This window comes from Triplophysa rosa, linkage group LG22, assembly GCF_024868665.1.
Source record: "Triplophysa rosa linkage group LG22, Trosa_1v2, whole genome shotgun sequence".
Classification (NCBI taxonomy): domain Eukaryota; kingdom Metazoa; phylum Chordata; class Actinopteri; order Cypriniformes; family Nemacheilidae; genus Triplophysa; species Triplophysa rosa.
Window position 1 is genome coordinate 8,400,520 of NC_079911.1, and position 26,908 is coordinate 8,427,427.

The 26,908-nt window shown below is 38.5% G+C and overlaps 1 protein-coding gene across 4 annotated transcripts in view; it reads left to right on the forward strand.

Annotated features, from left to right (window-relative positions):
- Positions 1-2,116: 2,116 nt before the first annotated feature.
- Positions 2,117-26,908, forward strand: part of igsf9a (immunoglobulin superfamily, member 9a) — a 28,750-nt gene continuing 3,958 nt past the window's right edge. For all 4 annotated transcript variants that reach the window (XM_057321978.1, XM_057321980.1, XM_057321979.1 and 1 more), the window contains exons 1-19: positions 2,117-2,319; positions 7,347-7,442; positions 8,288-8,482; positions 16,626-16,775; positions 17,442-17,593; positions 18,143-18,254; positions 18,469-18,610; positions 18,698-18,843; positions 19,258-19,400; positions 19,630-19,770; positions 20,293-20,409; positions 21,099-21,249; positions 22,169-22,280; positions 22,446-22,633; positions 23,307-23,524; positions 23,682-23,766; positions 23,932-24,099; positions 24,210-24,246; positions 24,344-26,431. In XM_057321978.1, the coding sequence (XP_057177961.1) occupies positions 7,382-7,442; positions 8,288-8,482; positions 16,626-16,775; positions 17,442-17,593; positions 18,143-18,254; positions 18,469-18,610; positions 18,698-18,843; positions 19,258-19,400; positions 19,630-19,770; positions 20,293-20,409; positions 21,099-21,249; positions 22,169-22,280; positions 22,446-22,633; positions 23,307-23,524; positions 23,682-23,766; positions 23,932-24,099; positions 24,210-24,246; positions 24,344-26,431 (4,406 nt within the window). In that variant the 5' untranslated portion in view covers positions 2,117-2,319; positions 7,347-7,381. The remainder of the gene's footprint in view (positions 2,320-7,346; positions 7,443-8,287; positions 8,483-16,625; positions 16,776-17,441; positions 17,594-18,142; positions 18,255-18,468; positions 18,611-18,697; positions 18,844-19,257; positions 19,401-19,629; positions 19,771-20,292; positions 20,410-21,098; positions 21,250-22,168; positions 22,281-22,445; positions 22,634-23,306; positions 23,525-23,681; positions 23,767-23,931; positions 24,100-24,209; positions 24,247-24,343; positions 26,432-26,908) is intronic.

The following is a 26,908-nucleotide window of genomic DNA, read 5'->3' on the forward strand; positions in this document are numbered from 1 at the left end:
GGGCCTTCTTGGGCAGGAGGACCTTGCGGTTGCTTCAGGGTTTCAATCTATTGTGGCATAGCGTGTGTTACCAATGGTTTGCTTGCTAACTGCGGTCCCAACTGTCTTGAAATCATTAACAGGCTTCTTCCGTGTAGTTCTGGGCTGATCTTTAACATTTCTCATGATCATCTTTACTCCATTGGGGAAATCTTGCAGGGAGCTCTAGACCAAGGGCATGTGATAGTTATTTTGTATTTCTTCTATTTCCAAATAATCGCACCAACAGTTGTCTCCTTCTCATCAAGCTTCTGTCTGTAGCCTATTCAAGGTTTGTGCAGGTCTCCAATCTTGTCCCTGACATCCTTTAAAACCTGTTTGGTCTGGACCATGGTGGTGGAGAGGTTGAAATGGAAGATACAGATTCTGTTGGCAGGCATCTTTAATATACATAACAAGCTGATTTAGGAGTACTTTCTTAAAGTGACGGGACTAATCTGCGGTCCATATAGGCACATAACAAGTCTGTGGAGCCAGAATTCTTGCTGGTTGCTCGGAGATCAAATACTTATTTCACTGACTGAAATGCAAATCAATTTATAACTTTTATATACATTTTTCCCTGATTTTTTGGTTGATATTCGGTTTCGATCAGTTAAAATGAACCTACCATAAAAATGATGGACCCATTTCTTTGTAAGCAGGCAAACTTACAAAATCAGATTTTGTAAGTTTGCCTGCTTACAAAGAAATGGGTCTATCATTTTTATGGTAGGTTTATATATATACAAATTATGTTTTAATGGCCATCTATGGGTTTTGGTGTCTTTTGTTTAGCTGTTTTTTCTTACTCTTTTAATACTGTGTACATGCCTGTATAAGAAGGCAGGAATTTAAGGAGGCTTGGCAAAAAATTACACATGAACAAGTTTGTACAGACAGCTCAGGAGAATAACTACAAAATCATGAATAAGCAAATATTAAAACAACAATTGTAGTCAATGTATACTTAATTTCTGGCGACCTTTTTTCTGTCTGTGCATTTTTGACAACATTTACATGACGCATTTGATGGCAGAGGTATATATATCATAGAAAGGAGGATGTATTATCCAAAGGGACTTAAAAAGGAATTAGGAAACATTATGAAATTAGTTGTTTTTAACAGAAGTCAGCATTTACCTGTGAAGTTTTCACGGAAAAGGTATGTTTTAGGATGCTTTTTGAATGTTGTGAGAGATGTGGTTGACCGGACCACATTTGGAAGATCATGCCACCAGCAATGAGTAGTGAATGAGAATGAGCTCAAGGAACGTTTGATTCCCTATATAACATCACCCCTTTAAGCGAGGACAAACTAAAGTTTAGAAGATCTTTACTGCCCTCTAGTGGAACAAAGGTGGTAATAATAAATACATTCACACTTTACCACTATGATTTTTCTTCACTAAACACCCATCACCAGTTTTCATTATACCATTTAATCCAAATCTTATTCTATAAACGTGACAGACAGGTCGGATAGGTAAATATATAAGGATTGTCAAAGACATGTATCACCATTAAAAAATCAACACACTCCTATCACTTTATTAAACGTTTATTAGTTTACTTAGAGCTTGTAATCTCAGGAGTGTTTTACAAGTACACAGATGACAAACAAGAGTCAAGACCAAAGTACAACATACTCGTTCGACATAGACACACCTCTGCATTATGAAGTCATATCTCTAGAAAAATGCAACACGCCCTGTTTAAATGTAGGGCTAATAAACAAATATACATTAGATTATAGCCATGTGGTTTGTTTTGTATTTTAAATGTATTTTAAAAGCTTTCACTACTGAAAAATAAACTGGTAATGTGTTGGTTCTGGAAATATACTCCAGAACACCACATACAATTTTTAGTTGAATAAATGGTGAACATAATTGTATTTGTAATATTAACCATTAGAATTCGTATCTGTCTTTACAAAAAAGGTTACAAGTATTTTTTCTTGAAGTTGAATTTGCGCCGTTTAGTTTGTTTGGTTCCGCGCATGCGCTGCGGTCGGAGCCGCTGATGGAGGAAGCGGGGAGGAGTGAGCGCGAGAGGTGCGCTGATGTCTTCAGCTGACCTCAAACCTGCCAGAGGAGCAAAGTTTGTGCGCTTGCTTTTTCATCGCTACGGCAACTGCGACATGTAAAATGATTCGTTATTGGGAATTTTTCCGAAGTGGTCTTTGAAATTTGCCAACCATATGGCAATAAAGCCGAATGAATATATATTCTTACTTCTGGAATAATTCTGTTCGTGGTCTTTTTCCTGAAAACAACTCAGCTTTAACAAGTAAAACAGGTGAGTGTTGATTCAACAAGACTCAATTAAATACTTAAATTATTATAATCTGTTTGACTTGAGCTAGACTTAACTTTTTAATATGCTATATTCGCGTGACTTGAACTTTAAATGTGTAAAGTGAAGTGTAAATATAATCTTCAGCGTGTAATAAACTTTTTGACATTTATTCTGGAATTTGTATAATCCTACACATGTAATAACCACAAACAATAAGTAGATTTCTGGATGCAGTTTTAACTATACTGCAGTATTTAATTCATAGGAAAAGTCGCTTGAATTCGTCATGGTAAAGATAGATTACGTCACTCTGCACACTAATTTATACTAAATCCTATATATAGTTTTCTATCTATCTATCTATCTATCTATCTATCTATCTATCTATCTATCTATCTATCTATCTATCTATCTATCTATCTATCTATCTATCTATTATTAAAATAGTGGTGGTGATGATTTGACGTCATCAGCAGCACTCATACAGTGATTTGGCTGTAATATGGCAAAGTAGATTATGTCAAAATAGTCTGTGTGGTTTTTTGAGAGATGGGGGAGGTTTGAAGTGGTGGTGGAATTAAATGGTTTTGTTGCCCCTGCAGGGGGTCCAGAGGGGGGTTGTGGGGACAGGTCGAGCTAGATTGAAGCAAGATATGAAATAGCCTGTATAAAAATATATTTTTTAAATTGCACAAGTGTCAGCGTTGTTATAATGATACACTCTGTGAGTGTAATAGTAGTAAAATTCTAAAATGTTTGATTTAACAGAGAATTAAGAGGTTTTCAACATTTGATTGCTTTCTTTTCTCTTGTGTTTATAAATTCTGCTTGAAAAGTTCATGCAAACACCTATCTTTTCAAACTTTACAAATGGAGTGTAAAAGCTGGTCACATGGATCTTCCTTTTTTATGAAATGTAAACCCGGTGTGACTCACTCTTAGATCGAGAGCGGGTCACATGCTCAACATAGTCAAATTCTCACTGTACCACAGTGCTGGTTCATACGCCAGACTTTGCTATGGCACTTGTCAAGATCTGGCTTTTAGTTACAGTGAGATAATGCCGACACTCACTTTTTCGGGCTGCTTCACTGCAGGCAGATTATCCTGGATTAATATGATCCTGGAGTGTAATAGCTGTCTACATCTGACCCCAGCTCTCAAAAATGGGCAGTGTGCCGTGCCATGTAATATATGATAGCACACATACATCTGGGAGACGTCTGTTTGATGTCTGCATTTACATCAGCAAGACGTACTTTTTTATTGTTTGTACATCTGTAATACGTCTGTTAGACGTCTCCTGTCAGATGTACACATCTAGAAGATGTCTGTAAGATGTTTATGCTTGCTTTAGAATGTATGGAAAACTGCCTTTTCTAAGACGATTATTAGATGTTTTTACACGGCAGATGTTTTCCAGATCTTTAGCAGACATCTTACAGACGTACCTGTGCTATCTGGGGATGCTCTCACACCTGTGCATGCCACTTGCATTTGCGTTTGTTTTTATAAAGTAGATCATCTCTGTTAACAGTAGCAAGATTTTCTCTCTTAAGCAGTGATTTTATGCTACACATGGCTGATGTTTGCACAGCTTGACTGCAATGCAAAGGCCCGTTCTTTGAAGTTTCTTGAGACGCTTTAAGATGGTGTTTGTCCTTTTGTCCGTCACTGTGTAAACGTTGTGTTTGCCACCGGAGGAATTTGCATGCGCATGAGGGCTGACGAATTCCCGGCCAACTTTTGGTTTCACTGATTGTTTTACATTATGTGACAAGTTGTGATCTCATCTTTATTCTGAGCTGCTTAGAGGGTTTTTTACCTAGTAAAATATAGAATAAGCAAAATGGAGCAAGCAATCTATTTATAGCAGCCAAACGGCTATAATCATTGTAAAATGAATACAGATTTTCTTTCAATTAAATGCACTTCTGGCTGTATCTTCTGTTGAGTCTATGAAAGGGGTTTTTGTTCCCATGTCTGTAAAATCAGATCATTGGTTCCATTTTGGACCTCTACAAATCAATAGTCCATTTTCCTGATTAAATCCATCCAGCCTTCACATCACGTCTCGATGACGTCATCTGTCTCCCTCTTTCTCTGGGGTCACATGCTACAGCTGGTCTTGTTTATTTGTTTCTACAGTAGTAAAGAAATGCAAGTAACACTAGTTTTCTCAGCATGGCATGACGGTAATGTTTATGGTTTTGAACAGTAAACAGTGCCGTTACTACAGTATAGTGAGAGCAGTTGTTGCCTCTTGTGAAAAAGCACCCTGATGTGAACTTGAGCCTGTTTGCTTTTGCGTCCTTTACGTTTTTTTTGTCTTTTTGAAGTGACGATCCAGTTTTATTATTTTATTGCTCTGACACATTCACCGTTCATGCACGTCTATTCTACGTATTTACAAATGACTCCAGTCACACATAAAGAATTTGCCTCCTTGCTCTATAAACCCAACACTCCCTCATTATCAGATATGTTAGATCTCGAAAACCAGCTTGTTCATTCTATGAACAAGTTTGAGTTATTATACCTGTTTACTCAACATTGGTCCATTGTATGAACAAATCAAACATGAGTAATCGAATGACCGACAATCTTTTTTGCATTACACTTGAAATAACCTATATTTGGCTTTCCCTTTCAGCCAGATTTGTGGAGAAATTTGTGATCTGAACTGTGATGAATGAAAGAATAAATTAGGATTGTGAATTGAATTCTTTTAATACTTTGAATTTGCATAATCTACAATGTGGTCCCACTTCCCGATCTTACAAGCTCAGCATGATGTCATTTGAAGACAGAGGTCTAGACGGCGCTTAGAAAAAGCGCTCACTTCTCTTGGTCTAACCCTTGCCCCCAAAGGTTATTAAATATAACTTTTACTGCTGCTTGCCGAAACTATGACAGTAAATCTGAGAGACAGTTTTTGTGTGCTTTGTAAATGATGTGGGACTTTGGTCTAGCTTGAGTGGTGTTGTCTGTCCTTTGACAGGTGGTAAACAGTAGCAAAGCACCCACCAGCTTTTGTCAAGGAATAACCGGTTTACCAGCAATAAATATAATGCATTTTTTCTTTATACACACCCTCTGTAAACAAAAAAAGTATTACCTAATTCCTCAAGTTGCTAAATCACAATTAATCGTCTGGCACACAAACGTACTGTGAGAAACGTGTGACCCATGGGTTTGCCCCGGGACCTCTTTCAGGAGTCTTTAAGAATAGCTTTCGGCCTCATTGCATGGGGTTAATGAGCAAGCATTTGCATTGTGCGCCGATGCGTAAGGCTGGCTCGGTGTGTGCTGATGTAGAGCCAACAGGAGCATTAGCTTTGCATTAAATTTACCCTTGCACGAGTCATACTACGCTTTAGTATTTACAGGAACAGGGTTTAACTTGTGTACCCAATGATGCTAAGCAGACGTAATGTGCTGATGTGCTAATGTTTTACTAAAGACTGCAGTGATATGATGAGGGCGTTGGGTTTTTATCTAATTATATGCCAACTTCGTGTCCACTTACATGCACATTACTGATGGTATAGATAGATATATTGACTCATTCATCCCCGTGTGGGAAATTGACAAAAAAACACAATAAAGACAAAAAACACAGTCTAAAGCCTGTGGCATACTTCTTTTTTTACAGCCGAACGCACAGCCTTGCAAAGTATACTGCTTTCGGGTTTTGCGCATTACGACATATATAGGATATTGACGTGTCATCACTTTACCACGTGAACACCACGTGAGCACGCCAGAGCGCGCCTCCGTGAGTGGCAAAACATTCAGCAAAATGACTGCTTACAATATCAGGAAACGCAATTCCGTGCAACATTTCAGTGTCCAGAAACACTTGATTCCTTTGTGAGTCATAGGGAAGTCGTAAGGATCAGTTCAGCTGCTTGTAATTTCAGCAAACAATTGTGTTTTAGTCCCGGTTTCTTTGTTTCTCCTTTTCTCCTCAGCCATTTTGCTGCGTGTTTTACCACTCAGGGGAACGTGTCCTGGCGCTCAAGGGGGGCGTGTCCCGGCTTGTCAATGTAGTACTTTAAAGGAGCAATGTGGAGATTTTAGCGACATCTAGCGGTGAGGTTGCGAATTGCAACCAAGAGCTCACTCCACCCCTCCCTTTCGAAGCACTACGGTGGCTCTCACAGAACAAATATGACGTTGTGGTTTCGCTTCTTTGCTGAAGGAGATACCATATTTACGAAACGCGCTGTGTAGAGCAGTTTGTACGGTTAGGGCTACTGTAGAAACAACATGATGAATTCCATGCAAGGGGAACCGCGGTGTATGTAGATAGAAATAGCTCATTCTAAGGTAATAAAAACATAACGCTTCATTATGTAAGGTCTTTATACACCTCTGAAGACATAGTTATGTTGCATTTCTGTCAATAAATCCTCCAAAAAATTACACATTGGACCTTTCAGGGTAGGGCTGTCTTTCATTATATCAGACTTTCACTACACGGTATCACACAGAGGTGGAGAGAGAGTTTGTAAGCATTTTGTCTCTTAAGCCAATTTTTCAATATTTAATATATTATCGTATGTGTAGTATTAACATTTTCAACATGTGTGGTTCCTGGGAATTGAACCTAGCATAATGCTCTTCCAGTTGAGCTGCAGGGGCGATGCAAATGCAAATGCTTCCTTTTGCATCAGTCTACAATAAAAGAGTGCATGTTATTATAGCAGGTTTAATCGCGTTTATGGTGTCCACAACCAGGAAATTAGCATTACATACTGGACTGTACTTTAACCCCTTTGACTCATAGCAGCTTATAGAGATCAGTTTGACAAATGAAACACTTAAAAACTAAATTCGATTCAATGCAGATGTTGCGCATACTGTGTACATATGAGGTACAATGAGTACATGAGATTTCATAATCCTACTGTTTTCTTAGAGATTACGTGAACATCAAAAGGATGTGTGGAGATGTTTGGTTCAATGCTTTCTGTCTGGTTTGTATAGCTGTGTTTTGATCTCTGATCTTTGATGTTCTGCAGGTACAGAGATATGTGAGTCTATATGAATACCCACCATGACACCGAAGACTCTTCCAGTGTTGGAGGCCATCATTGTTACAGTACTGTGCTTTTACAGTGAGTATACTTTATACGAACTAGACTGCTTTTACAGTTGACATGTCCATAAACATACTTGAGTAGACATTCTGTCTACAACAGTGGTTCTCAAACTGGGGATCGCGGACCCCTGGGGGGGCCACAGTTCTTGTGGCAGTTTATGAAATATAGACATTTATCATACATTTTGTGCAATCAAACAGAACAATAATACCACCAACCAAAATAATTGATGTTCCAGCATTGTATAATTGATGTCTTTGGTTTAATTTAAATTCTAAGTTTAAGATCATAAGACTTTATTTGGGGGGGCCACAAAGCAATACGACCCACACAAGGGGGGCCTTACAAAGAAAACGTTTGAGAACCACTGGTCTACAATATGAGCGTTATGATCTATTATTGTTTTTTTTAAATATGCATATTTTAAAAACCCAACCCTAAGGGTATGTTTACACAAAAATTGTTTTCAACAAAAAATGGGCTTTATGCAGTTTGGCTTTAGTTTTAAAGGACATGTGATTGCTTCCGTATAAATGACAAAAACGCAAATTTGTGAAAGCGGTAACATCATGCACATCAACTTTGCGGATCCATGTAAAAACAGATCATTTCGACAGCGTTGTCGTCTGTACGTAAAACTTTAGAAAAACTAAAATGAAAAACGTTTGACTGTTTTAGTACATTGTTGTTGTGTAAACATACCCTGCGTGTTAGATATTGCTGTGATGATAACCAGTTCAATACCCTTGCATTGTGGCTGTGAGTTTTACACACGCTCTCACCACACTCGTTTTTTAATCAAATATAAGTATGCATTTTTTGCTGTCTGTTTTTCATTTGTTTGTTTCTCATTGTCTCAGGTCACACATGCGCCACCGATGACCTCGTCCGTGCCAGGAAAGGGGACATTGCTGTATTATCGTGCAATCTGCCATACCCTGGCCTGGTCATCTCGGCCTCCCAGCACGTCATCGAGTGGGTGCGTCAGGGCTATGACATCCCCATCCTCATCCAGTTCGGAATCCACGACCCCCGCGTGCATCCCAGCTACGATGGTGAGTTGGTCAGCTTCACCAACTTTTCATGATCCATTTTCTAAGCCTCTAGGCCTCTTTTGTGATTGGTTCTCCTGAGTGGTCGTAGCATCTCGGCTTACAGTAACTATGCCCTTTTGTGTGCTGGTTTCTCTCTCTTCTTATTGCCCAAGTCCCTATTGTTTTCTTGGCAGCTGGGATACAAAGGGTGTCTATGGGGAAAAGAGTCTTTGAGCAAGTTGAAAATACCTGAAAAAACAGACTGCAACTTTTTGTGCTCTGTTGAGTCTCCGCCTCCCAGTCAGAGAACCGGAGACGTCGCAGTTTATGCATGAGTGCCGTGCATCCCTTTGCAATTAAATGCATTCTTAAAGTGCACCTGTTTCATGGCAGGATGATGGAATGCTCGATCACAGCATCAGCAAATAAATTCATGCACCAAACAATAGTTTATAAGCTTGTTTAGTAATGGCGTTGCATCGTTTTTGTTGTTGTTGCATTTCTAATACTTTCAAATCTGAACGTCACCAGATATTGATTTTATTCTTTGTTCAAGGGTTAAGCTTTCCTTCCTTCACAAGTGAAAGAGTAAAAGGATAAGCCCATGTAAACCAGCAGCAAAAGAAAAGCCTCATGTGACGTGAAACAAAGAGTCCGAACAAAAGGTGTGAAGCCGGGACTTTCTGTTCAGTTAACACACAGATCTATGAAACTGGATGGGGGTCGGGTGCAGCGTGGGAAGAGGTGGAGGGTGAGCACGGTGTGAATTTCATCTCCTCTGGCTATATAGTGTCTCATGTGTCCACTCTGGAGATACCAAGACCGTTGAAGCTTACAAAATAAAAAGCACCCGGAAACCCTGCACCCTGCACTGAAAACCCCAATAAGTTGACTGTACTTCATTAAATGAGTTTACTCTATTAACTGAGTAATGGGCTCTACTGAAACATGTATAGGTACACTTAACTTGATGCTCATGTAGAGTGAACTTAAAATGTGATGTTGACTTAGCTTTGTGCTTCTTTAATGCACTTAATGATGTTATAACACAAAGTATTGAAAGAATTGAAAGTGTCAACCATTGACGAATATTGGTTGCCCACATTATACACACGAAAGCTCTGATGTGTTGAGTGGTTAACAAACTAAACATAAATTACCTGAACGCTTTTGTTTTGTTTTGCAGTCCATATATCAAAAAATTCTTAAACCAAGATACATTTTCTTCAAAAGCAAAGTGACTAAGACGTTAAGGTTTTTTTCAGAAAAGAAAAAAACGAGTGAGGTTATGCTCTAAACGAGCAAAAATATATGCACCCGCCAGCAACTGGCAGTGACAGAGCTACATGGTTTCATTCATTTCAAAGGTAGCATACGCCACCGGCACGCAGCTTAAGAAACATTCACTTGTTTTACATACTTTTGCTTGTTTTACGCTGAGTTCACACCAAACCCGAAGCATTGTGTTTCTCGCTTTATTCGCGCTGAATGTTTTCAAAGTGCTCAAGTTATTATAGTTTTGGTTTTAGTTTTATTTAGTTTTATTAATATTTTAAATTAGCTTTTATTTTTTAGATTTTTAGTTTTTGTGTTAATTTTAGTTGAACTTTTAGCAATTTTGGTATATGCTTTTGTCATTTTATAATTTATTGGTTTATTTTTAATGTTGCAATATAAGATTCATAAATTTTTATTTTAGTTTTATTTTATAAATATAATATTATTATAATTTTACTGCTTTAAACTTACTTCAGTTTTTACTTCAGTACTTCATTTTTGAGGCAACATTTACATTTTTCCTTGAATTAAGTTTTTCCAATAATTTTTAGGTCAATATTTTATTTGATTTCAATGAACAGGAACGTTTTCAAAGTTTTAATTTTAGTAAACTAAAATTCGCACGTTTGCGACTATTCACATCTTTGCATTGACTTTGTATGTAATTTACTTGCGCAAAGAGTTCAGTTCGCACTTGGTGTTAACATACAGTTAAGCATAAACTTGCCTAATTCTTATATTTTCTTGCAGAAAACAAGATCGTTTTTAGATATTTGTACTGAAAATACAATGACATTTTTTGTAACACATCTGTAATAGTAAAAAGAGTTCAAACTCAATTTAAATTCACCGTTGTTCTTTGGCCAAATGTAAAGAATCAAAACATTCAGGTATCATTGCATTATAAACCAATTTTAAGTTTGTTGCAATTGAATTTATAAAGTGTTTGGACTTTGTAGTTTAGCAATTTTCAAAAACTAAGATTTGGAGTTTATGTGTCCCAAACCCCACATTTTAATCATGATTACTTAATTGTTTGAGTACAAACAACAGTGTGGTCAAATTTAGCATTTTGTGTAGGTGTTTTTGAGAAACGTCACCCTCTGAAGACCCCTACTCCCCTCTTTCTGCTGCCATTCACAAACTCAGTCGAGTGAAAGCTCTTCAAACGGCGCTTGTCCGGTCACACCATGCAGCGCCCCAGCATGATTCAAATTTCAAAAGATAACAGTGTCTTAAAGTACAATAACAAGAATACCGATGACAGCGGCGGAGTGAAACCCGAACCACGCTTTCCCGAGCTGAAACAGGAGAATCCCTACCTGGGAAACCTGTGCCAAAAGTGACACAATGTCTCAGGGAGGAAAAAGAGACTCTTGAGGTTTCATAGCCTGAAGTCATTGCACTCAATGGAGTATAATAACCAGACATATTTGACAACGTTAAACCTAACATTAAAAAGGGTGGAAGTGGTTAGTAATACAAACTAAAACGGGTAGAATATGCTTTAATTGCCTATGGGTTATATTCTTTGGGGACTTAAAAGACACGTTTTGTGGCTTTAAATGCTAAAACAACTGTATTCAACTGCAGTACTCCACTGGCAGCATATGTTACTTCATACTTCAAAGAGACTAATATTAGTCTCTCCTGAGGTTGGACTAAGCAACCGAACGAGAGTCTGTTTTGTACGACCGGGATGGCCTCAGTGGGATACGGTTAGTCAGTCATAAGTAAACAAGAGTTAATGTGTGCGTGTGAAAACACGAAATGAATCTCAGCCGGCTCAGGAAACAGGTGAACGCACAGATTGTGTTTTATAATGGATTTATGTATTAGAATAACTATAGGCGGCTATTTTCCTAACTATGCTTTTGTCATTTATCAATAGGTGTACACTGTGTGTTTTACAGAGGAACATCTGTCGGTTCTCATTTGGGCAATTTCAGAGTTATGTATGTGACATTTTGCGTTATGGATGTGACATATAGAGAATGTATTTGTAATTGTTACCAATATACTGAATCATCGTTTTTTATTTTACTAAACCTTCATTGATAGAATCTAAACTTCAGAAAAATATACAGTCTTTGCACAAGTTTTCTGTGTTAAAACAGGGACATGCATTATTGATGTGACAAAACAAGGACACAGTTTTCGAGAGACAACACCATTGTAGAATTTCTGTAAATTAAATGTGTAAACCAGAAGCAATAGTACCCAACAGATGGAGAATAGTTACTTTGTTTTAATTGACATTTGTCCATTTATGAGCAATATGGACCGTTATGGATGTGACAATCCTGAAAATCTGAAAAATTAATGTGTAGCATACAGTACGTGTCAAGACCATATGGGATTGTTTGCTTTTGGACGAACCATGTTCATATGGAATGGTCTTGTAAAGCATGAGCCTTCAACAAGTCTTAATTTGCTCTCTATTCAAATCATCATTTAAATCACATTTCTCTCCCAAAAACCATCTGAGTTGTTAAAGATTTTGTGTGTTATTTCTCTCCCGTGTGCATTTGATCTCAAATCGTATCCATTCCCCTCCTCCAGTTGCCGCTTTTCGTCATACGTTGTTGTGTGACATTTCTAAACAAACAGTTTACTTTTCCCCGGCTGTTCTCAGAAGCGTGAAGTAACTCGAGAGTTTACCCTCCTCCTAAACCCCGCCCCCGAGCTGATTTTAATCCCGGTCGCCACAGCGACTAAATTCAAATCCACACCACTGGCACCATGGCAACATTTTAGTGCAGGCTTATACCCCGGGTGTTTGGGTTGGTCAGGAACACATCGTGTGGCCCCAATCCCACGGGATGCTGCCTGTGTCCCTTTTTATTGACCCCTGGCTTCCGTGCGGCTAACGTAAACACTGTCGGACGGTCGGCGATTCTCCCAGCTGTTATCTTAGGTCTGTTTCCACAGACACGCCGCTTCTCTCGGGAGCTCGGTTAATGATTGCTGTCACCACACATTCACACAAATACATCATAGCTGGACGTCATGCGTCAGTCGTGCGCAGGTTTACATGCGATGGATTTTCAGTTCGAGGCAGTTTTGTCTTTGATGTGGGTCTTGTGGTAAAGATTTCAACCACGGCACTCTTTAAATGGCTACAAAGTTAGGGAAACAAACGTTTTTGAAAAGCTTGTTATGCTGAATGAGGACGAGACAAAGCGAGAGAGAGAGAGAGAGAGAGAGAGAGGGAGAGAGGGAGGGAGAGAGAGAGGGAGAGAGGGAGGGAGAGAGAGAGGGAGGGAGGGAGGGAGGGAGGGGTGAGTCAGCAAACACCATCACCACAGGGTGCAGTCACCTGGCAACTGAGAGCTAAAGTTTCAAGCGCTAAATAGATCAAGACTGAACACAACTAAAATAAATTGTTCATTTTGTGCAACTAATCTGATATTTTCTTTTTATGACTACCATGTGCATTTTTAACTTACATTTTTAGTAACCCTTTACATACGGTCTTGTTCATTAACATTTGTTTATAGCTAACATAATCTAGCAATAATCTATATATTTTTACGGCATTTGTTAATCTTTGTTAATGTTAGTTAATACCAATAAAATTGTTCATTTTTAGTCATGTCAATAGATACATCTTTTGGTTTTTAAAAACGGATTAGCAATTGTCAAAATAAAAGGGACAGTTCTACGATGGCCGGGAAGTGCAAAACAAAACAACAAATTGCAAAACTAAAAACAAATCTAAAAGCAAAACAAAAACCCCAAAATCAAAATGACAAATCTGAAAACGCAATATCAAATCTAAAAACAAAATAGCAAATCATAAAACTAGGGCTGTCGAACGATTAATCGTGATTAATCGCATCCAGAATAAAAGTTTGTGTTTACATAATATATGCCGGTGTTCTGTGCATATTCATTTTGTATTTATAAACACATAAATGCATATATTTAAGAAATATAAAATATAACTATTAATAAACTTTTATTTACAATTTCAATTATTGGTAAATATAAATTAATACATTAAAAATAGACAAGTATGTGTATGTTTTGTCTTTATAAATACAAAATTAATATGCACATTACACAGATATATATTATGTAAACACAAACCTTTATTCTGGATGTGATTAATCGCGATTAATCGTTTGACAGCCCTACATAAAACACAACAACAATTCGGAAACAAAATAAGTCAGAAACCACATCGACAATTCAGAAAACAAAACGACAAGTCAGAAAACACAATGACAAATCAGTCAAACCGGAAAAGGTAGGTATTTTGTCGGAATGGGATAGCTACTGCTGATTGGACAAAACTCCTGTCAATCAAGATATCCAGGACGCTCAATGTTACTATGAGAAAGGACATGCATATGTGATACAGCACATATTCATTGATTAAGCTTCAAAAGCCACATTTTGTTAATAAAGTTGAAACGGGCTCATCTTGCATTAGGAGTGTCTGTTTCACACTGCATGCCTGCGCGGCATGAGCCCTGAGCAGCACGCATAGTGTAGCTGGAAGGCGACTGCCTGTGTACCATCACAGGTAGATCACACTGTGATCATTTTCCCCTCACAAGATACATACAATATAAGCATATAACATGATATGTACTTTAATCTGTGTCTATATGCGTGATGCTCAGGGCTCACGCCTCGCAAAGACTGCTCATATGCAAATATGTGTATCACATATGCATGTCCTTTCTCATAGTAACATCGAGCGTCCTGGATATCTTGATTGACAGGAGTTTCATCTAATCAGCAGTAGCTATCCCATTCCGACAAAATACCTACCTTTTCCGGTTTGACTGATTTGTCGTTGTGTTTTCTGGCTTAACGATGTGGTGTCATGGTTCTTGGTTCATGTCTTGGTCTTGTGGCAGGATCATGGCAGAACCTCGTGTTTTGTGTGGAGAGAAACATATTATTGTCGGTCATGACATAATATGCGTTCTCTCCGGTCTCGTCTTTGGCCCCGCCCCTCTCGTTTCCTCGTTTAGCTTTCCATCAGTGTTTCATCCCCAACACCTGTCCCTTGTTAATTATCCTTTGATAGTCTCCCTATATTATGCCCTTGTGTCTCTTGTCCTGTGCTTGTTTGTACTGTTCGTGCCATTGCATGTTTCGTTCATTTGCTGATTGCTGCATATGATTCATGTCTTCGAAGACGTTGCGTCTTGTTCCTGTCTGTAAGTTATCCCAGTCTAGTCCAGTCCAGTCCAGTCTAGTCTAGTGTAGTTTTGTCAAGTGTAGTTTTAGTCCAGTGTTAGTTAGTCTACGTTCCTGTTTGCCTGTCATATTATTTCTCCTTGTTGTTGTTGTTTTACCCCCCTGTGGGTCTTTGTGTTTAAATAAATCTTGTTTTTTGTTAACCGCTGCCTGCAATTGGGTTCTTCCCCTACCACCGATCGTGACATGTGGTTTCTGATTGATCTTGTTGTTTTGTTTCCCATATTGTTGTTGTGTTTTAAGATTTGCTATTCTGTTTTTGGATTTGTCTTTTTTATTTTGGGTTTAGATTCGTTTTGCAACTTGTTTTGCACTTCTCGGCCATGGTACAGTTCACCCAAAAATGAAAATTCTGTCATGTACTTACCATCAGATTGTTCCTGTATATATTGCTAAACACAAAGGAAGATATTTGTAATAATGTCAGTAATCAAACAGATCTCATCCCCCATTGAGTCCCATAGTATTTATTTTCCCCACTATGGGAGTCAATGGGGGATGGGATCTTTTTGGTTACTGACATTCTTCCAAATATCTTCCTTTGTGTTTAGCAGAACAAAGAAATTTAGACAGGTAAGTAGAAGTACAGTATATTGTTAATGCATTTTAATTAATGGTAACAAATGGAGTCTTACTGTCATGAGTTAGCACTTTTTCCGTATTTAAATAAATTAGAAGATAATTGGAAATGTACTTATATTCAGATGTTGAAGTTGTAAGAGATTTTTGTTCTGAACCGTAAACCCTAGTTTTGTTTCATAAAAGCATGGCATGTTTACTCTCCCAGCTAAAGCCCTACAAATGTGTTTTTTGAAGTGTACACTACCATTTTAAAAGTTTAGGGTCACTTCTTTTTTCTCTATGTTTGAGAATAATAGTAAACTCATCAAAACTATATAACACAAATGTAAATACAGTTTGAGAATTGATTATAACTGTGTTATAACACATACACTTTGTTATATTGTAGGAATCTTTATTTGCAAACATATTAATTTTACAAACTTTTTTACATTTTATAAACCAACTTCTTGATGGATGGTTTTCCCACCTATGGGCTTTTATTGGCTTGCTTTTTATTTAGCCAGAGTAATGCATTTTCAAGTAAAATGTTATCTTTTTAAGGAAATAATTTATTGTCTTCACAATTATATTCTTGTCTACATAATAATTTCAAACATTTAAGCATATGCCTTCAGATTCAAAGATTAAGATCACATTTTTTCCCAAGTAACCTTTGGTACATTGTATATTTTATTTATGTATTTGCTGTCTTAAATATGAATGTACATGTATGTATGTGGCTTTACAAGTCTTTTTAACTCACTATTGTTGTGAGATCAGTTGTTATAGCGTGTTAAAATTAGTTGATATTGCTTAATTTATTTTGATGAGTTGATGCAATGTAAAACATGAAAAAATGTAAAATAGTAAATTGAAATGACTGAAAAGACAATTTGATCGTGCATACAAAAAATATATAGTGTAGTTTACCTTTGGCCTCATGCATATAAGCTCAGCAATTTTAGGTACATTTTGAGGTCATTATCCCCCAAACCACATTCTGGGGTAATCATTGGACACGCATTATAACATATATTCTTTAACACCATCAAGTGTTGTTAGATGATTGGTTATCTGACTCTCCCCCTCTCTTGATCATCCCCAGGTCGAGTGTCTCTCTTGGGGGGCACATCACTGCAGGTGAGGGATCTTCTTCTGGACGATGAAGGCTGGTATGAGTGCCGCATTCTTCCGCTGGACAAAACCACAGATGAGTCTAGAAGCAACGGTAGCTGGACTTTCCTCTCCGTCACAGGTGAGGCTCGCCATGCTCGACAAGATCACGGCCTGAATTAACCAACGTAATCAACAAACCATCAAAACATTCCGCTTCATGTCAGATCAGTCAAACAATGCTATTATGTTCATCCCATTAGTCTCCAGCTCAAACATGACTCTGTACACACATGCAATGAACAATGAATGAATACACACCCCAGACTGTTTTCATGCACCTGTTACCAGGCTCTTCCCTGTGCACCTGTTAGAAAAACAGCTTAGTCTCTGTCGGCCGCACCTTAAAGGCAGTTTTGTGATCGATGAAGCGTCACTCGGACGCAGTTTAGGGTCCGATTGCAAAAGCTAAATCCTCGGATGACATTAGGGTCAGTTTCCACCAGTATTGTTTGAGACACAGACCGTCCAACAGAAAGAGCATCTTGCAGGCCTGGCAGGACTCTTCATTTGTGTCTAACAATAAAGACCACAGTGAACAATGTCATGAAATGAATGCTTACAATATCAACCGAAATCCGACAGTTTACTGGTGTGTAAAGTGTGTATGATGAATCATTTATAAGGAGAAAGACATGAATTGGTTTTGCTATTTAGTATCAGGCTTAGTTTTTTCCAGTGTGTCTTGTTTTGATCCTTTTCATTCTTTGATACATTATGACTGTTCTTTGTTTATCTGTTTGTCCAGCGCCACCCGTGTTTACCGAAACCCCATCTCCTGGCGTCGAAGTATTTGTGGGTAGATCGGTAACCTTGAAGTGCGCTGCCCGTGGAAACCCGCGGCCCACGATAACCTGGTCTAAAGATGGAGTCCAAATAAAATCACCAAACGATGTGAAGGTGGGCATGTTATACAAGCTAATAAGATCAACACAGATATTTTGTACATGAAAGCCCATGAAATTATTGACAAATGTGTTGACATTTTTATTATTTTGTTCTTTTAATTAGCCGATTTTCTTTAGTTTACTTTTACCTTAAAGCTACAGATTGCAAAAAATGAAAAAATTGCTTAGTTTTTTGTCTGTTTTCCAGTAAAAATGACATTAAAACTCTTAAACTTAAATGTAAAGATTTATTAAATTAACTTTCCTGAACTGAAAAGTGCAAAAATATATGCTGGGGTAAGCAGAAAAAAGTTTTAACATTTTTACTTAAAGTATACTTAATTCGGGTTTATTTTTCTTACCCTTTTGGCAAATAATTAGCTTGTTATGCATAAACTGAGTTACATTTTTCAAAACAAAAAATGTCTTAGGTTATTTAGCGTCTGAAGAAAACGCATCCTGAATTTAAGAAATTTTAGATAGTTGTACTGCAAAAAAAAAAAAAAAACTCATTAAGAAATTGTTGCAGTGTATTCATAATCAGTTTTTCTCATTCTTATAGAATGGAAGTCTGTCTGTCCATGCTGTGAGCCGTGAAACAAGAGGCATGTATAAGTGCCATGTCTACAATACAGAGGGAGAAGTATTTCACATCACAGTGCTTAAAGTCATTGGTAAGTCGGAACCCTACTATGCCATTGCTCTGAAAAAGATGAAAGAACTCTGTGCTTTTATTTTGAAATGTTGGCTGTTAGCATTTCTGAATGGATGTCGCCATCTAGTGGTGCTTTTTCAACACTACAACAAGAGCAAGCAAAAACATGTTAAGTATACAGTATATATATACCTATAGTACTGTGACTGCATGACATTAATGACATAAAACAGGTCCTCCCGTGATTCTAAATCCTCCAACGGACACCATTCTCAACATGCACCAGGATGCCAAGTTAAACTGCCGGGCAGCAGCCGACCCACCTAACATGACCTATGTGTGGCAAAAAAATGGAGAAGATATTTATCACATTGAGTGAGTAAAGAGTGAATTTTGCCTGTTGTCTTACTGCTTTTAAAAGAGGGATGTTATGCATTTACTGTATGTGTGTGTGTGTTTTAGGTCTCTGAAATCTCGTGTTAAGGTCATAGTGGATGGCACGCTCCTCGTATCACGCTTGACTCCAGGGGATTCTGGGAACTACACTTGCACGCCTACTAATGGACTGCCTGCCTCCCCCTCCGCCTCGGCCATGCTCACTGTGCAGCGTAGGTGCTTTGTGTTTAGTATAGTCTGGTGGCTAAAGATCTGTGCTGGTGACAGATCTATTTAAAGTCAATGAACTATCACCGTTTTAACCCTTTAAGTTACTTAAAGTAAACCCCAAAATAAAAATTCTGTCCTTTACTCACCCTCATGTCATTCCAAACCTGTATGACTTTCTTTCTTCTGCAGAGCACAACAGAAGATATTTTGAAGAATGTTGGTAACTAAAGAACACTGAACCCCATTGACTTTCATTGTATGGACACAAAACCACTGAGACATTTCTCAAAATATCTTCTGTTGTCATATGCAGGTTTTGAACAACACGGGGGTGAAGAAATGATGACAGAATTTAGATTTTTTCACTTCCCCTAAAAGTGTGCCTGTATTTGACCTGCTACGTCCTGCTTTCGCAGACCCAGCGCAGGTGATGCACATGCCCAAGCTGACCTTCCTCGCCACAGGCATGCGGGGCGTAATATCCTGCCCATTCAGAGCTGAACCTGCACTATTACGTATTGACTGGACCAAGGATGGAAACCCGCTTGATTTGGGCATGGTGTGTAACAGTTTGTTCCCTTTTCCTGCTTTTATTTAAGAAAATATGAAAAGTATCCTTTTATAAAGTCACCTCTACAAGCGCTTTCAATACTTTCAGTGCGGTTTGACATATTGATTTTCTTCTGTGCACACTTACAGCGCCCTCTGTATAAAATACCTTGCATCTCCAAAAAGCAATCTTTTAGAAAACACTTGAATTTGAATTACTAATAACACTCTCTCAACAGTATCCTGGATGGACACTTACCTCTGAAGGCTCCATCGTCATAGCAACAGCCAATGATGATGCAGCAGGTGTCTACACGTGCACTCCATACAACAGCTTGGGGACAATGGGCCAGTCAGAGCCCACCACCGTTATGCTACAGGTTGGACTTTATAGAGCTCTGTTAGAATTTATTTATGTGTTTGTTATTGTTAGTTTTTTTTTACAAATCACTTCTTATAAATGAAAGGTTGTTAGAGAGAGAAAACCAGCTTATGAGTTAAACATGTTATAGTTATAGTTCACCCAAAAATGAAAATTCTGTCATCGTTTACTCAGCCTCAAGTTGCTTCAAACCTGTATAACTTTTATTGTTACACTGTACACAAAAGAAGGTATTTGGAAGAATGTTTGTAAACTAACAGCTCTGGGGCACCATTGACTACTATAGTAGGAAACAAAACTACTATGGTAGTCAATAGTGCCCCAGAACTGTATGCTTCAAAATACTGTATATTCTTCTGTGTTCAACAGAACAAATACATTTATACAGATGTGAAACAACCTGAGGGTGAGTAAATGATGCTAGAATTGTTTATTTTTGGGTGAACTGTCCCTTTAATTGTAATGCGGTTAGATGTGATGAACGTGTAGAGACATCAAATAAAAGCTTTCAACTTTTTAGGACCCTCCATCATTCAAAGTGTCACCCAGTAAGGAGTACAGACAGGACGTGGGCAAGATGCTTGTCATTCCATGTCAGATGAATGGTAACCCGGCTCCAAAAGTCACATGGAAAAAGGTGAATGACTTTACATTTTGCTCTTGCGCACACTCTCAAACTTTCTTCCTTGGTGGTTTTTCCCACCCTAACTTTCAAGCAAGAACACAAAATAAACAATCATAATAAAAACAGTATTTTTTTATGAGTGACTGCAGGCTAATGAGTAAAGATTTATACTAGACCTAAGTGGAGTCCCCTGTAACCTTCTTGTAACCTTCCTAAAAAAATCCTGTTATTATGAGATTTGACGGTGAAGATACTCATTAAAAATACTTAAAGGGATAGTATACCCATGAATAAAAATTCTGTCAATATTTATTTACCCTCGTGTTGCTCAAAAACATGAATGTCTTTTTGTTCCGTGGAACATAAAAGAAGATATTTTGAGAAATGTCTCGGTGGTTTTGTGTCCATACAATGGAAGTTAATGGGAGCCAATCTTGTTTGCTCACCAATGTAAATATATTCTTTTGTGTTCTGCAGAAGAAAGTAAGTCATTCAGGTTATGCATGAATAAACGCTGAAAGAATTCACTTTGAAGTGAATTATACCGTTAAAGAAAACTCTACCACAGAACATTTTATTAAAAGAAATTCCAATAAAGAGCAGCGGTCCTGTGCATCGAAATGGAGATCATGAATACCTTTTGTTACAGTTTTTTTATATAAAATATTCACCATTGATTTTTTTAAATTGCAATGCATTAGGTGGGTGCTTCCACTCGCTCTCTGTTCCTTGTAGCAGCGGATGGCTCGCTCATTCTTCAGCCGCTCAATAAAGACCACCAGGGGGAGTGGGAATGCAGCTCCAGCAACCGAGTGGCTACTGTTTCAGTGAGAACAACAGTCCTTGTGCTGGGTAAGACTAAACACATCTAGGTTAACTCTACTTAACATTTGGCACCCAAGATCTTCTCTGGCTTGTGTCATATTGGCATTGTGTGCATCGCAGCCGCATAATCACAAACAACCCTTGTTTGAAGCAGCATGGCTGTGCGATGCTTCCGTTGTAGATGCCTTTGTTAGTTATGGTATCATGGGATGTCAAAACTTGAAATATAAAATTTAAATGATGTGTAGTTGCAGGTGTGTGTATATTGGCTGTTTAACAATAGCGTCAATGTGGCTCATCCAGGCATGTTTATAGTGTTTTCAACTCAAGCGTTGTGTATACTTTGATGTTAAAACATTTTTTTTATTGATTTATTATGAATAATCTTGTAATTACAAATTATAAAACAAAAGAATCAAATGGGATAAAGTGCATTAAATTGAAAAGGATTTAATTATCAAAAATATTTTCAAATTGTAATACCACTATAAGGTTGTGTATTTCCATTTTTTTAGTTAATCTATAAAAAATAAATATAAAAATAAGATATATATATATAAAATGATATGTATATGTATATATATATATATATATATATGGCTCTTTTATATATAAGATATATAAAATAAACATACAAACAAAAGTACCCAGATTCCTTACAGTCATTATAAAATTTATTTATTAAAAAAAAGAAAATTAGTTCATAAATAATAATAATACTTGTAATATATAATTTTGGTAGTACTGCATACCACACAGCCTTGCTGAATTCATATAAAATAATAATTATTATGATTAATTATTAGAAGCGTAGCCTCTGAGCTCTCCAAAACTGAGTAGCTCTAATCCCGGTTAATGTTGTGTCTTCTTGCTGTCACGCCTCATGTGTCACACATTTCATATGTCACACATTTCTTGTTCACTTCTCATGGCTTCTGACTAACAGGTACAAGTCCCCATGCAGTCTCCTCGGTGTCTGTGATCCCAGGATTTAACAAGGCCAATGTGTCCTGGGTGGCCGGCTTTGATGGAGGATATACACAGCAGTTCACTGTCTGGTTGGTATCTTGTTACAGTATTTGTGTGTCCCTGCCTTCCCTGTCGCCTTTTTTCCGCACACCACTATATGATGTGTTTTGAATTCGGGTTATCAGCATGGGAACTAGCATTACCACTATAAACCAGTTTTAGTTTTGAAAACTCACAAATCCTCCTCTGTGCAGGTACAAGCAAATGTCAGCAATAAAGAAAGAGGAAAAGCAGGAGTGGCTGTTCTTTCCTGTCGTGTCTACTGGGAACAGTGTGTTGGTCGCTGATCTACTTCCTGCCACCGAGTATCAGTTTAGAGTCATGGCCCAAAATAAAGTGGGCAGTGGACCTTTCAGTGAGATCGCCACTAGCAAAACTCTGGGTAAACATCAGCTGTGCATTAGAAGCTTTAAAAATCAGATGAAATGGATTGACAAGTGCTGTTTTCTTTCATGTGTAGACGTACTTCCTTTTGAAACAGGAAGTTGTGGGTGGGACATATTCATCATCTCTTGTTTAGTTGGATCATGCCTTGCAACCTGAAATTGCTAGTTGGGAGCAGATACTATTAACTCTTTCCACACCAACGCTTTCCCGACATCGACGGAAATTTTCGACAATATGTATTTTACTGTTATACAGTACGGGGTGCTGTTACACACCTTCTGAACGAGTACAGCACTATAGATCAAAAAGCTGTAAATATCTGTTTTGATCAGTGTTCTGAATTCGGTCTGGGCGAAATCTTTGCCAAAATTGCAATTTTCTCAGGGTTTTTTTTTGTCCCACATTTAAAGACCTATCCACATTTAAAAATTGATTAAAAACTCATGAAGATATTTTTACCGAAGAGTCTCTGTTCTTTCATTTGATGTATTGTATTCTTAGAAAAAAAATTTCTGGGGCCATCAAAAATTAATTAACACAGATTGTATATTTTCCTGTGTGCAAGCAGTTATCAACACTTTCCTCATGACTTTGAAGTCATATTTGTTCATTTAATTCTGTCACATTTGGGAGCAAATAGACATTCACTTAATTTTACTCCTTTCCAGATGCATTTTCTGTTGGGACCAAGCTGGAACCACCTAAAAATCTTTCATTCAATCGGACTTCAGAAGGAATCTTTCTGTGGTGGTCAGCGCCCCAATCTCATTCTCTGCTCATCGACGGTTTTGTCGTCCAGTCACGCCTTGAAGGAGGCGAATGGAGTAATCTGAAAGAGGACGTTAGCCCAAACGAGAGTCAAATCTTTCTTCGGGGGTTATGTAAGGTGAGCGTTGTATAAGACGTGATCTGAGGGTTTTCAATTTACATGAATCAGTCTGCTTTCCGTTTCTGGTTTGATAGATGCAACCCTGCTTCACGTTTTTTTTACTTGACTCTCACTTTATCATCTTCTGTCTCTCACTGACTCCATCTCTCCTAAGGATTGCAAGTATGAACTCAGGCTTCTCTCTCGACATGAAGATCAGCTGAGCATGCCCAGTCCATCCATCAGTGTCTCCACCATCGGTCAGTGTTTTAGCTCGCTGCATTTTCTGATCTGTTCAGCCGTGTATCAGTTTTTACAGTAATTGTCATGATTTGCGTATGACACTCTCAAGTCTACTTTCAAGAAAATCTGGACTTTCTACCCACCCACACCATTAATCCTAACATTCCCTTTGATCTCTACAGGAATGGATGTGAACCCCGCTAATTCCCGTCTCTTAGACTTTCCTGACCAGCTGTTGGCTGGTGTCATGGGTGGCGTGGGACTCCTTTGCATTATTCTTCTCCTGATCTTGGCAACAGTTTGCTTCATTTTTTACAAAAAGGGCCAAAGGCGCAGACAGAACACCAAGGGTAAAGAAACAACACTTTGATTATGTATCCACCCTAGAGGAGGCTCTCAAAATATCAAAATGTCCATTTGTCATCACCCTCATTTCATTGTAAAACCTGTTCCCTTTCAGATCTCCCTCCAGCCTTAAATAAGAACCCACCTGACAAGTAAGTGTACCTCTCCACTTTGTAATACTTTTCCTTTTTTAAAACGTTCACATTTTTTTACCATTAACATGTTGAAATTCCGCCTTGTCCCTGGCAGCCCTGACAACTCCTTGACGCAAAAGCTCCTATCAGCCCGTCCGCTTTCCCTCACTTCCACTTCCTCCGGCCATTCCTTCCTTGACAAGTCGACTCGCAGTGACTTTCACGGCCAGCGACAACATCATCTGCCCCAAGCTAACCCTCCATCCCACCAATCCCTTCCCGAGAGCCACCTCCAACGGGCATCGCTTTCCGCTACGACCTCTGTGGATTTCATTCACCGAGGACTCGACGGACGCTTTAATATCCAGCCTAGTGAAAATGAAAGCATTGCCAGTTCTCATATAAAGAGAAACATGAGTCAAACCTCTCACCGGTCAGCAGAAGGAAACAGGAGCTTTAGAATCCAAAAATCACACTCTTTAAGATCCTACAGGGATGAACGAAAAAAGCCTCCGTTTGTCCTTTCTGTAGATCTTCCACCTTTCGGATCTGATATCCCTGCTTCCGGCAGAACACGAGCTATGGCTAAACACCTGTCATTGAATGGACATTACCTGCCCATTCGGGAACAAGAGTTCTTAGAGGCTCCAGACCAAACAAGCTTGTCCTCCGAAAGCAGTGGCTCTTTTTTCTATCCTCCTTCTGAAAGCACTTTAGGTCAGCCTTCTTTGAAGCACGGTAACGTCCACTCTGCAGCCAGTACCTTGGTTTTACAGATGGAGCACGAGAGGGAACAAGGGAACTTGAGTCGCTGTTTAACTCTGGCACGGGAAAGAGAGGAACTTGAAATGGAGTTGCGCAAGTACATTGTTAGCCATGGCGGAACACTTGATGAATATGGAGAAATTTGTAGAAGTCGAGAAATGTCAACACCTAACTACCAAACCGCGAGACATAGCTTCTTATCGGAGAGTACCAACACTTTGAAGGGAAGATCTGCTTCTTGTATTCCGTGGGAAGAACGGCACAGATTTTCCACTGCTAGCTTAGTGCCCCTCCATGGAAAGGATATCAAATATAGACAAAATCAACATGAATACCAGTCAATCCAAAAATCGAATTACCAAAGATCCAAAAGTCTAGACAGAGGCGAACTACAAAAATCGCACATGTGGGACCGAAGGCAAAGCAGAACGCCTGTTGATTCAAGTCTGGGTAGAGTCATAGATGAGTCCTTCAAAGTGGAAACCACCAAACCTTACGTAGGGTACAGTCCAAACAACTCGAGTAAAAGTCAACAATATTTCGACCTGCGTGTATGTCCATCTTTGGACGATCACCAGGGACGGAGAATGGCAAGAAGCCCCAGGGAGATGAATCAAACTGGTGATTTCTCAGAGGTGAGCGTGGATGCACCTGAGCTTGAGAACAAGACTTATTCAAGGTCTTTACTAGAACACAGTTATGAGACACTTGACTTTGACAGGCCCAGGTTATCAGAGCTGGAAAGAGACAGATCAGAAGACCAAAAGTTAGAGTCCATAAACGTGGGTTCAAGGAGAAACCAAGAAAGGTTGAACCGAACTTTGCCTCCGATGGATTATTCTATGACGCTGCATCGGAAGACAAAGAGTCTGGGGTCAAATAACTGGAATCGACACAGGAGCACTCATAGTTTAGACTCCAGACAATACAAGCAACAGTTTTTGCCTCCAGATGTCTGGATTGACTCGTTGACTCACGGTCGAGATTCTAAAACACTGCCCTTTGGGACTAGAGCTAAATCTGTGGCAGATGAACCTAAAACCAGTCCCAATCTCCAGACAGATTCACCTTCAGAACGTCAATTGAGAAACCTCAGGCTGGCCCATAAATCCCCCGGCGGCTCTACAAATGAGGGGGGTCAAAAGGGGGGGTCTAGCAAGCCCCCCTCATATTGTCCCTCTCTGACGTCTGGGAGCCGGAGTCAGAGTCAAGATGAGCAGAGAGAGGAGAATGAAGATGGGCAGGAGGTGGATGTGGAATTAAACAGATATAGGAAGTGTTCAGAGACAGAGGGAAGTTATAGGAGCTATACAAGTCAGAGTAGTGGCAGAGGGAGCATGAACAGCAGACAGTTCTCTCTCAGCCCACCATTCACTAGCTCACCAGAGACCACAGAGGACAGCGACAGGGATGAAGCAGTCCTACAGGAGCAAGAAAGGTACGAATGGCTAATCTTTGTCTCATGCAATAAGTCTGACTGAAATTGCTTCTTATGGTTCATACTTTTACAAAAATGACAGTGGTAAAACCATGTTTTTGGATGTGGTACTTTGATGTGTTTTTTTCTGACACTTGAGGCCATGATTGTTTTATTTTTACTATGTAGATACCCTTATGCATAGAAAATACATTTTACACTATATTAACTGTCAATATATGAAATCATTTAAAATATATTTCAAAATATATAGAATAATACATTGTTAGATGTCAATTTAAATATTATGCTATTGCAATATATTGAATAATACATTTTTGTTGCATATACAATACAATTTTGTTGAATTGTTGCTTTTATATTGAAACATAAAAGCACTGGGTTCAATTCCAAATATATAAAAATGTATTATTAAATTATAATATAATGTATTATGTTATTATACTGACCTGCACCGATAACTCATTTACTGTATAA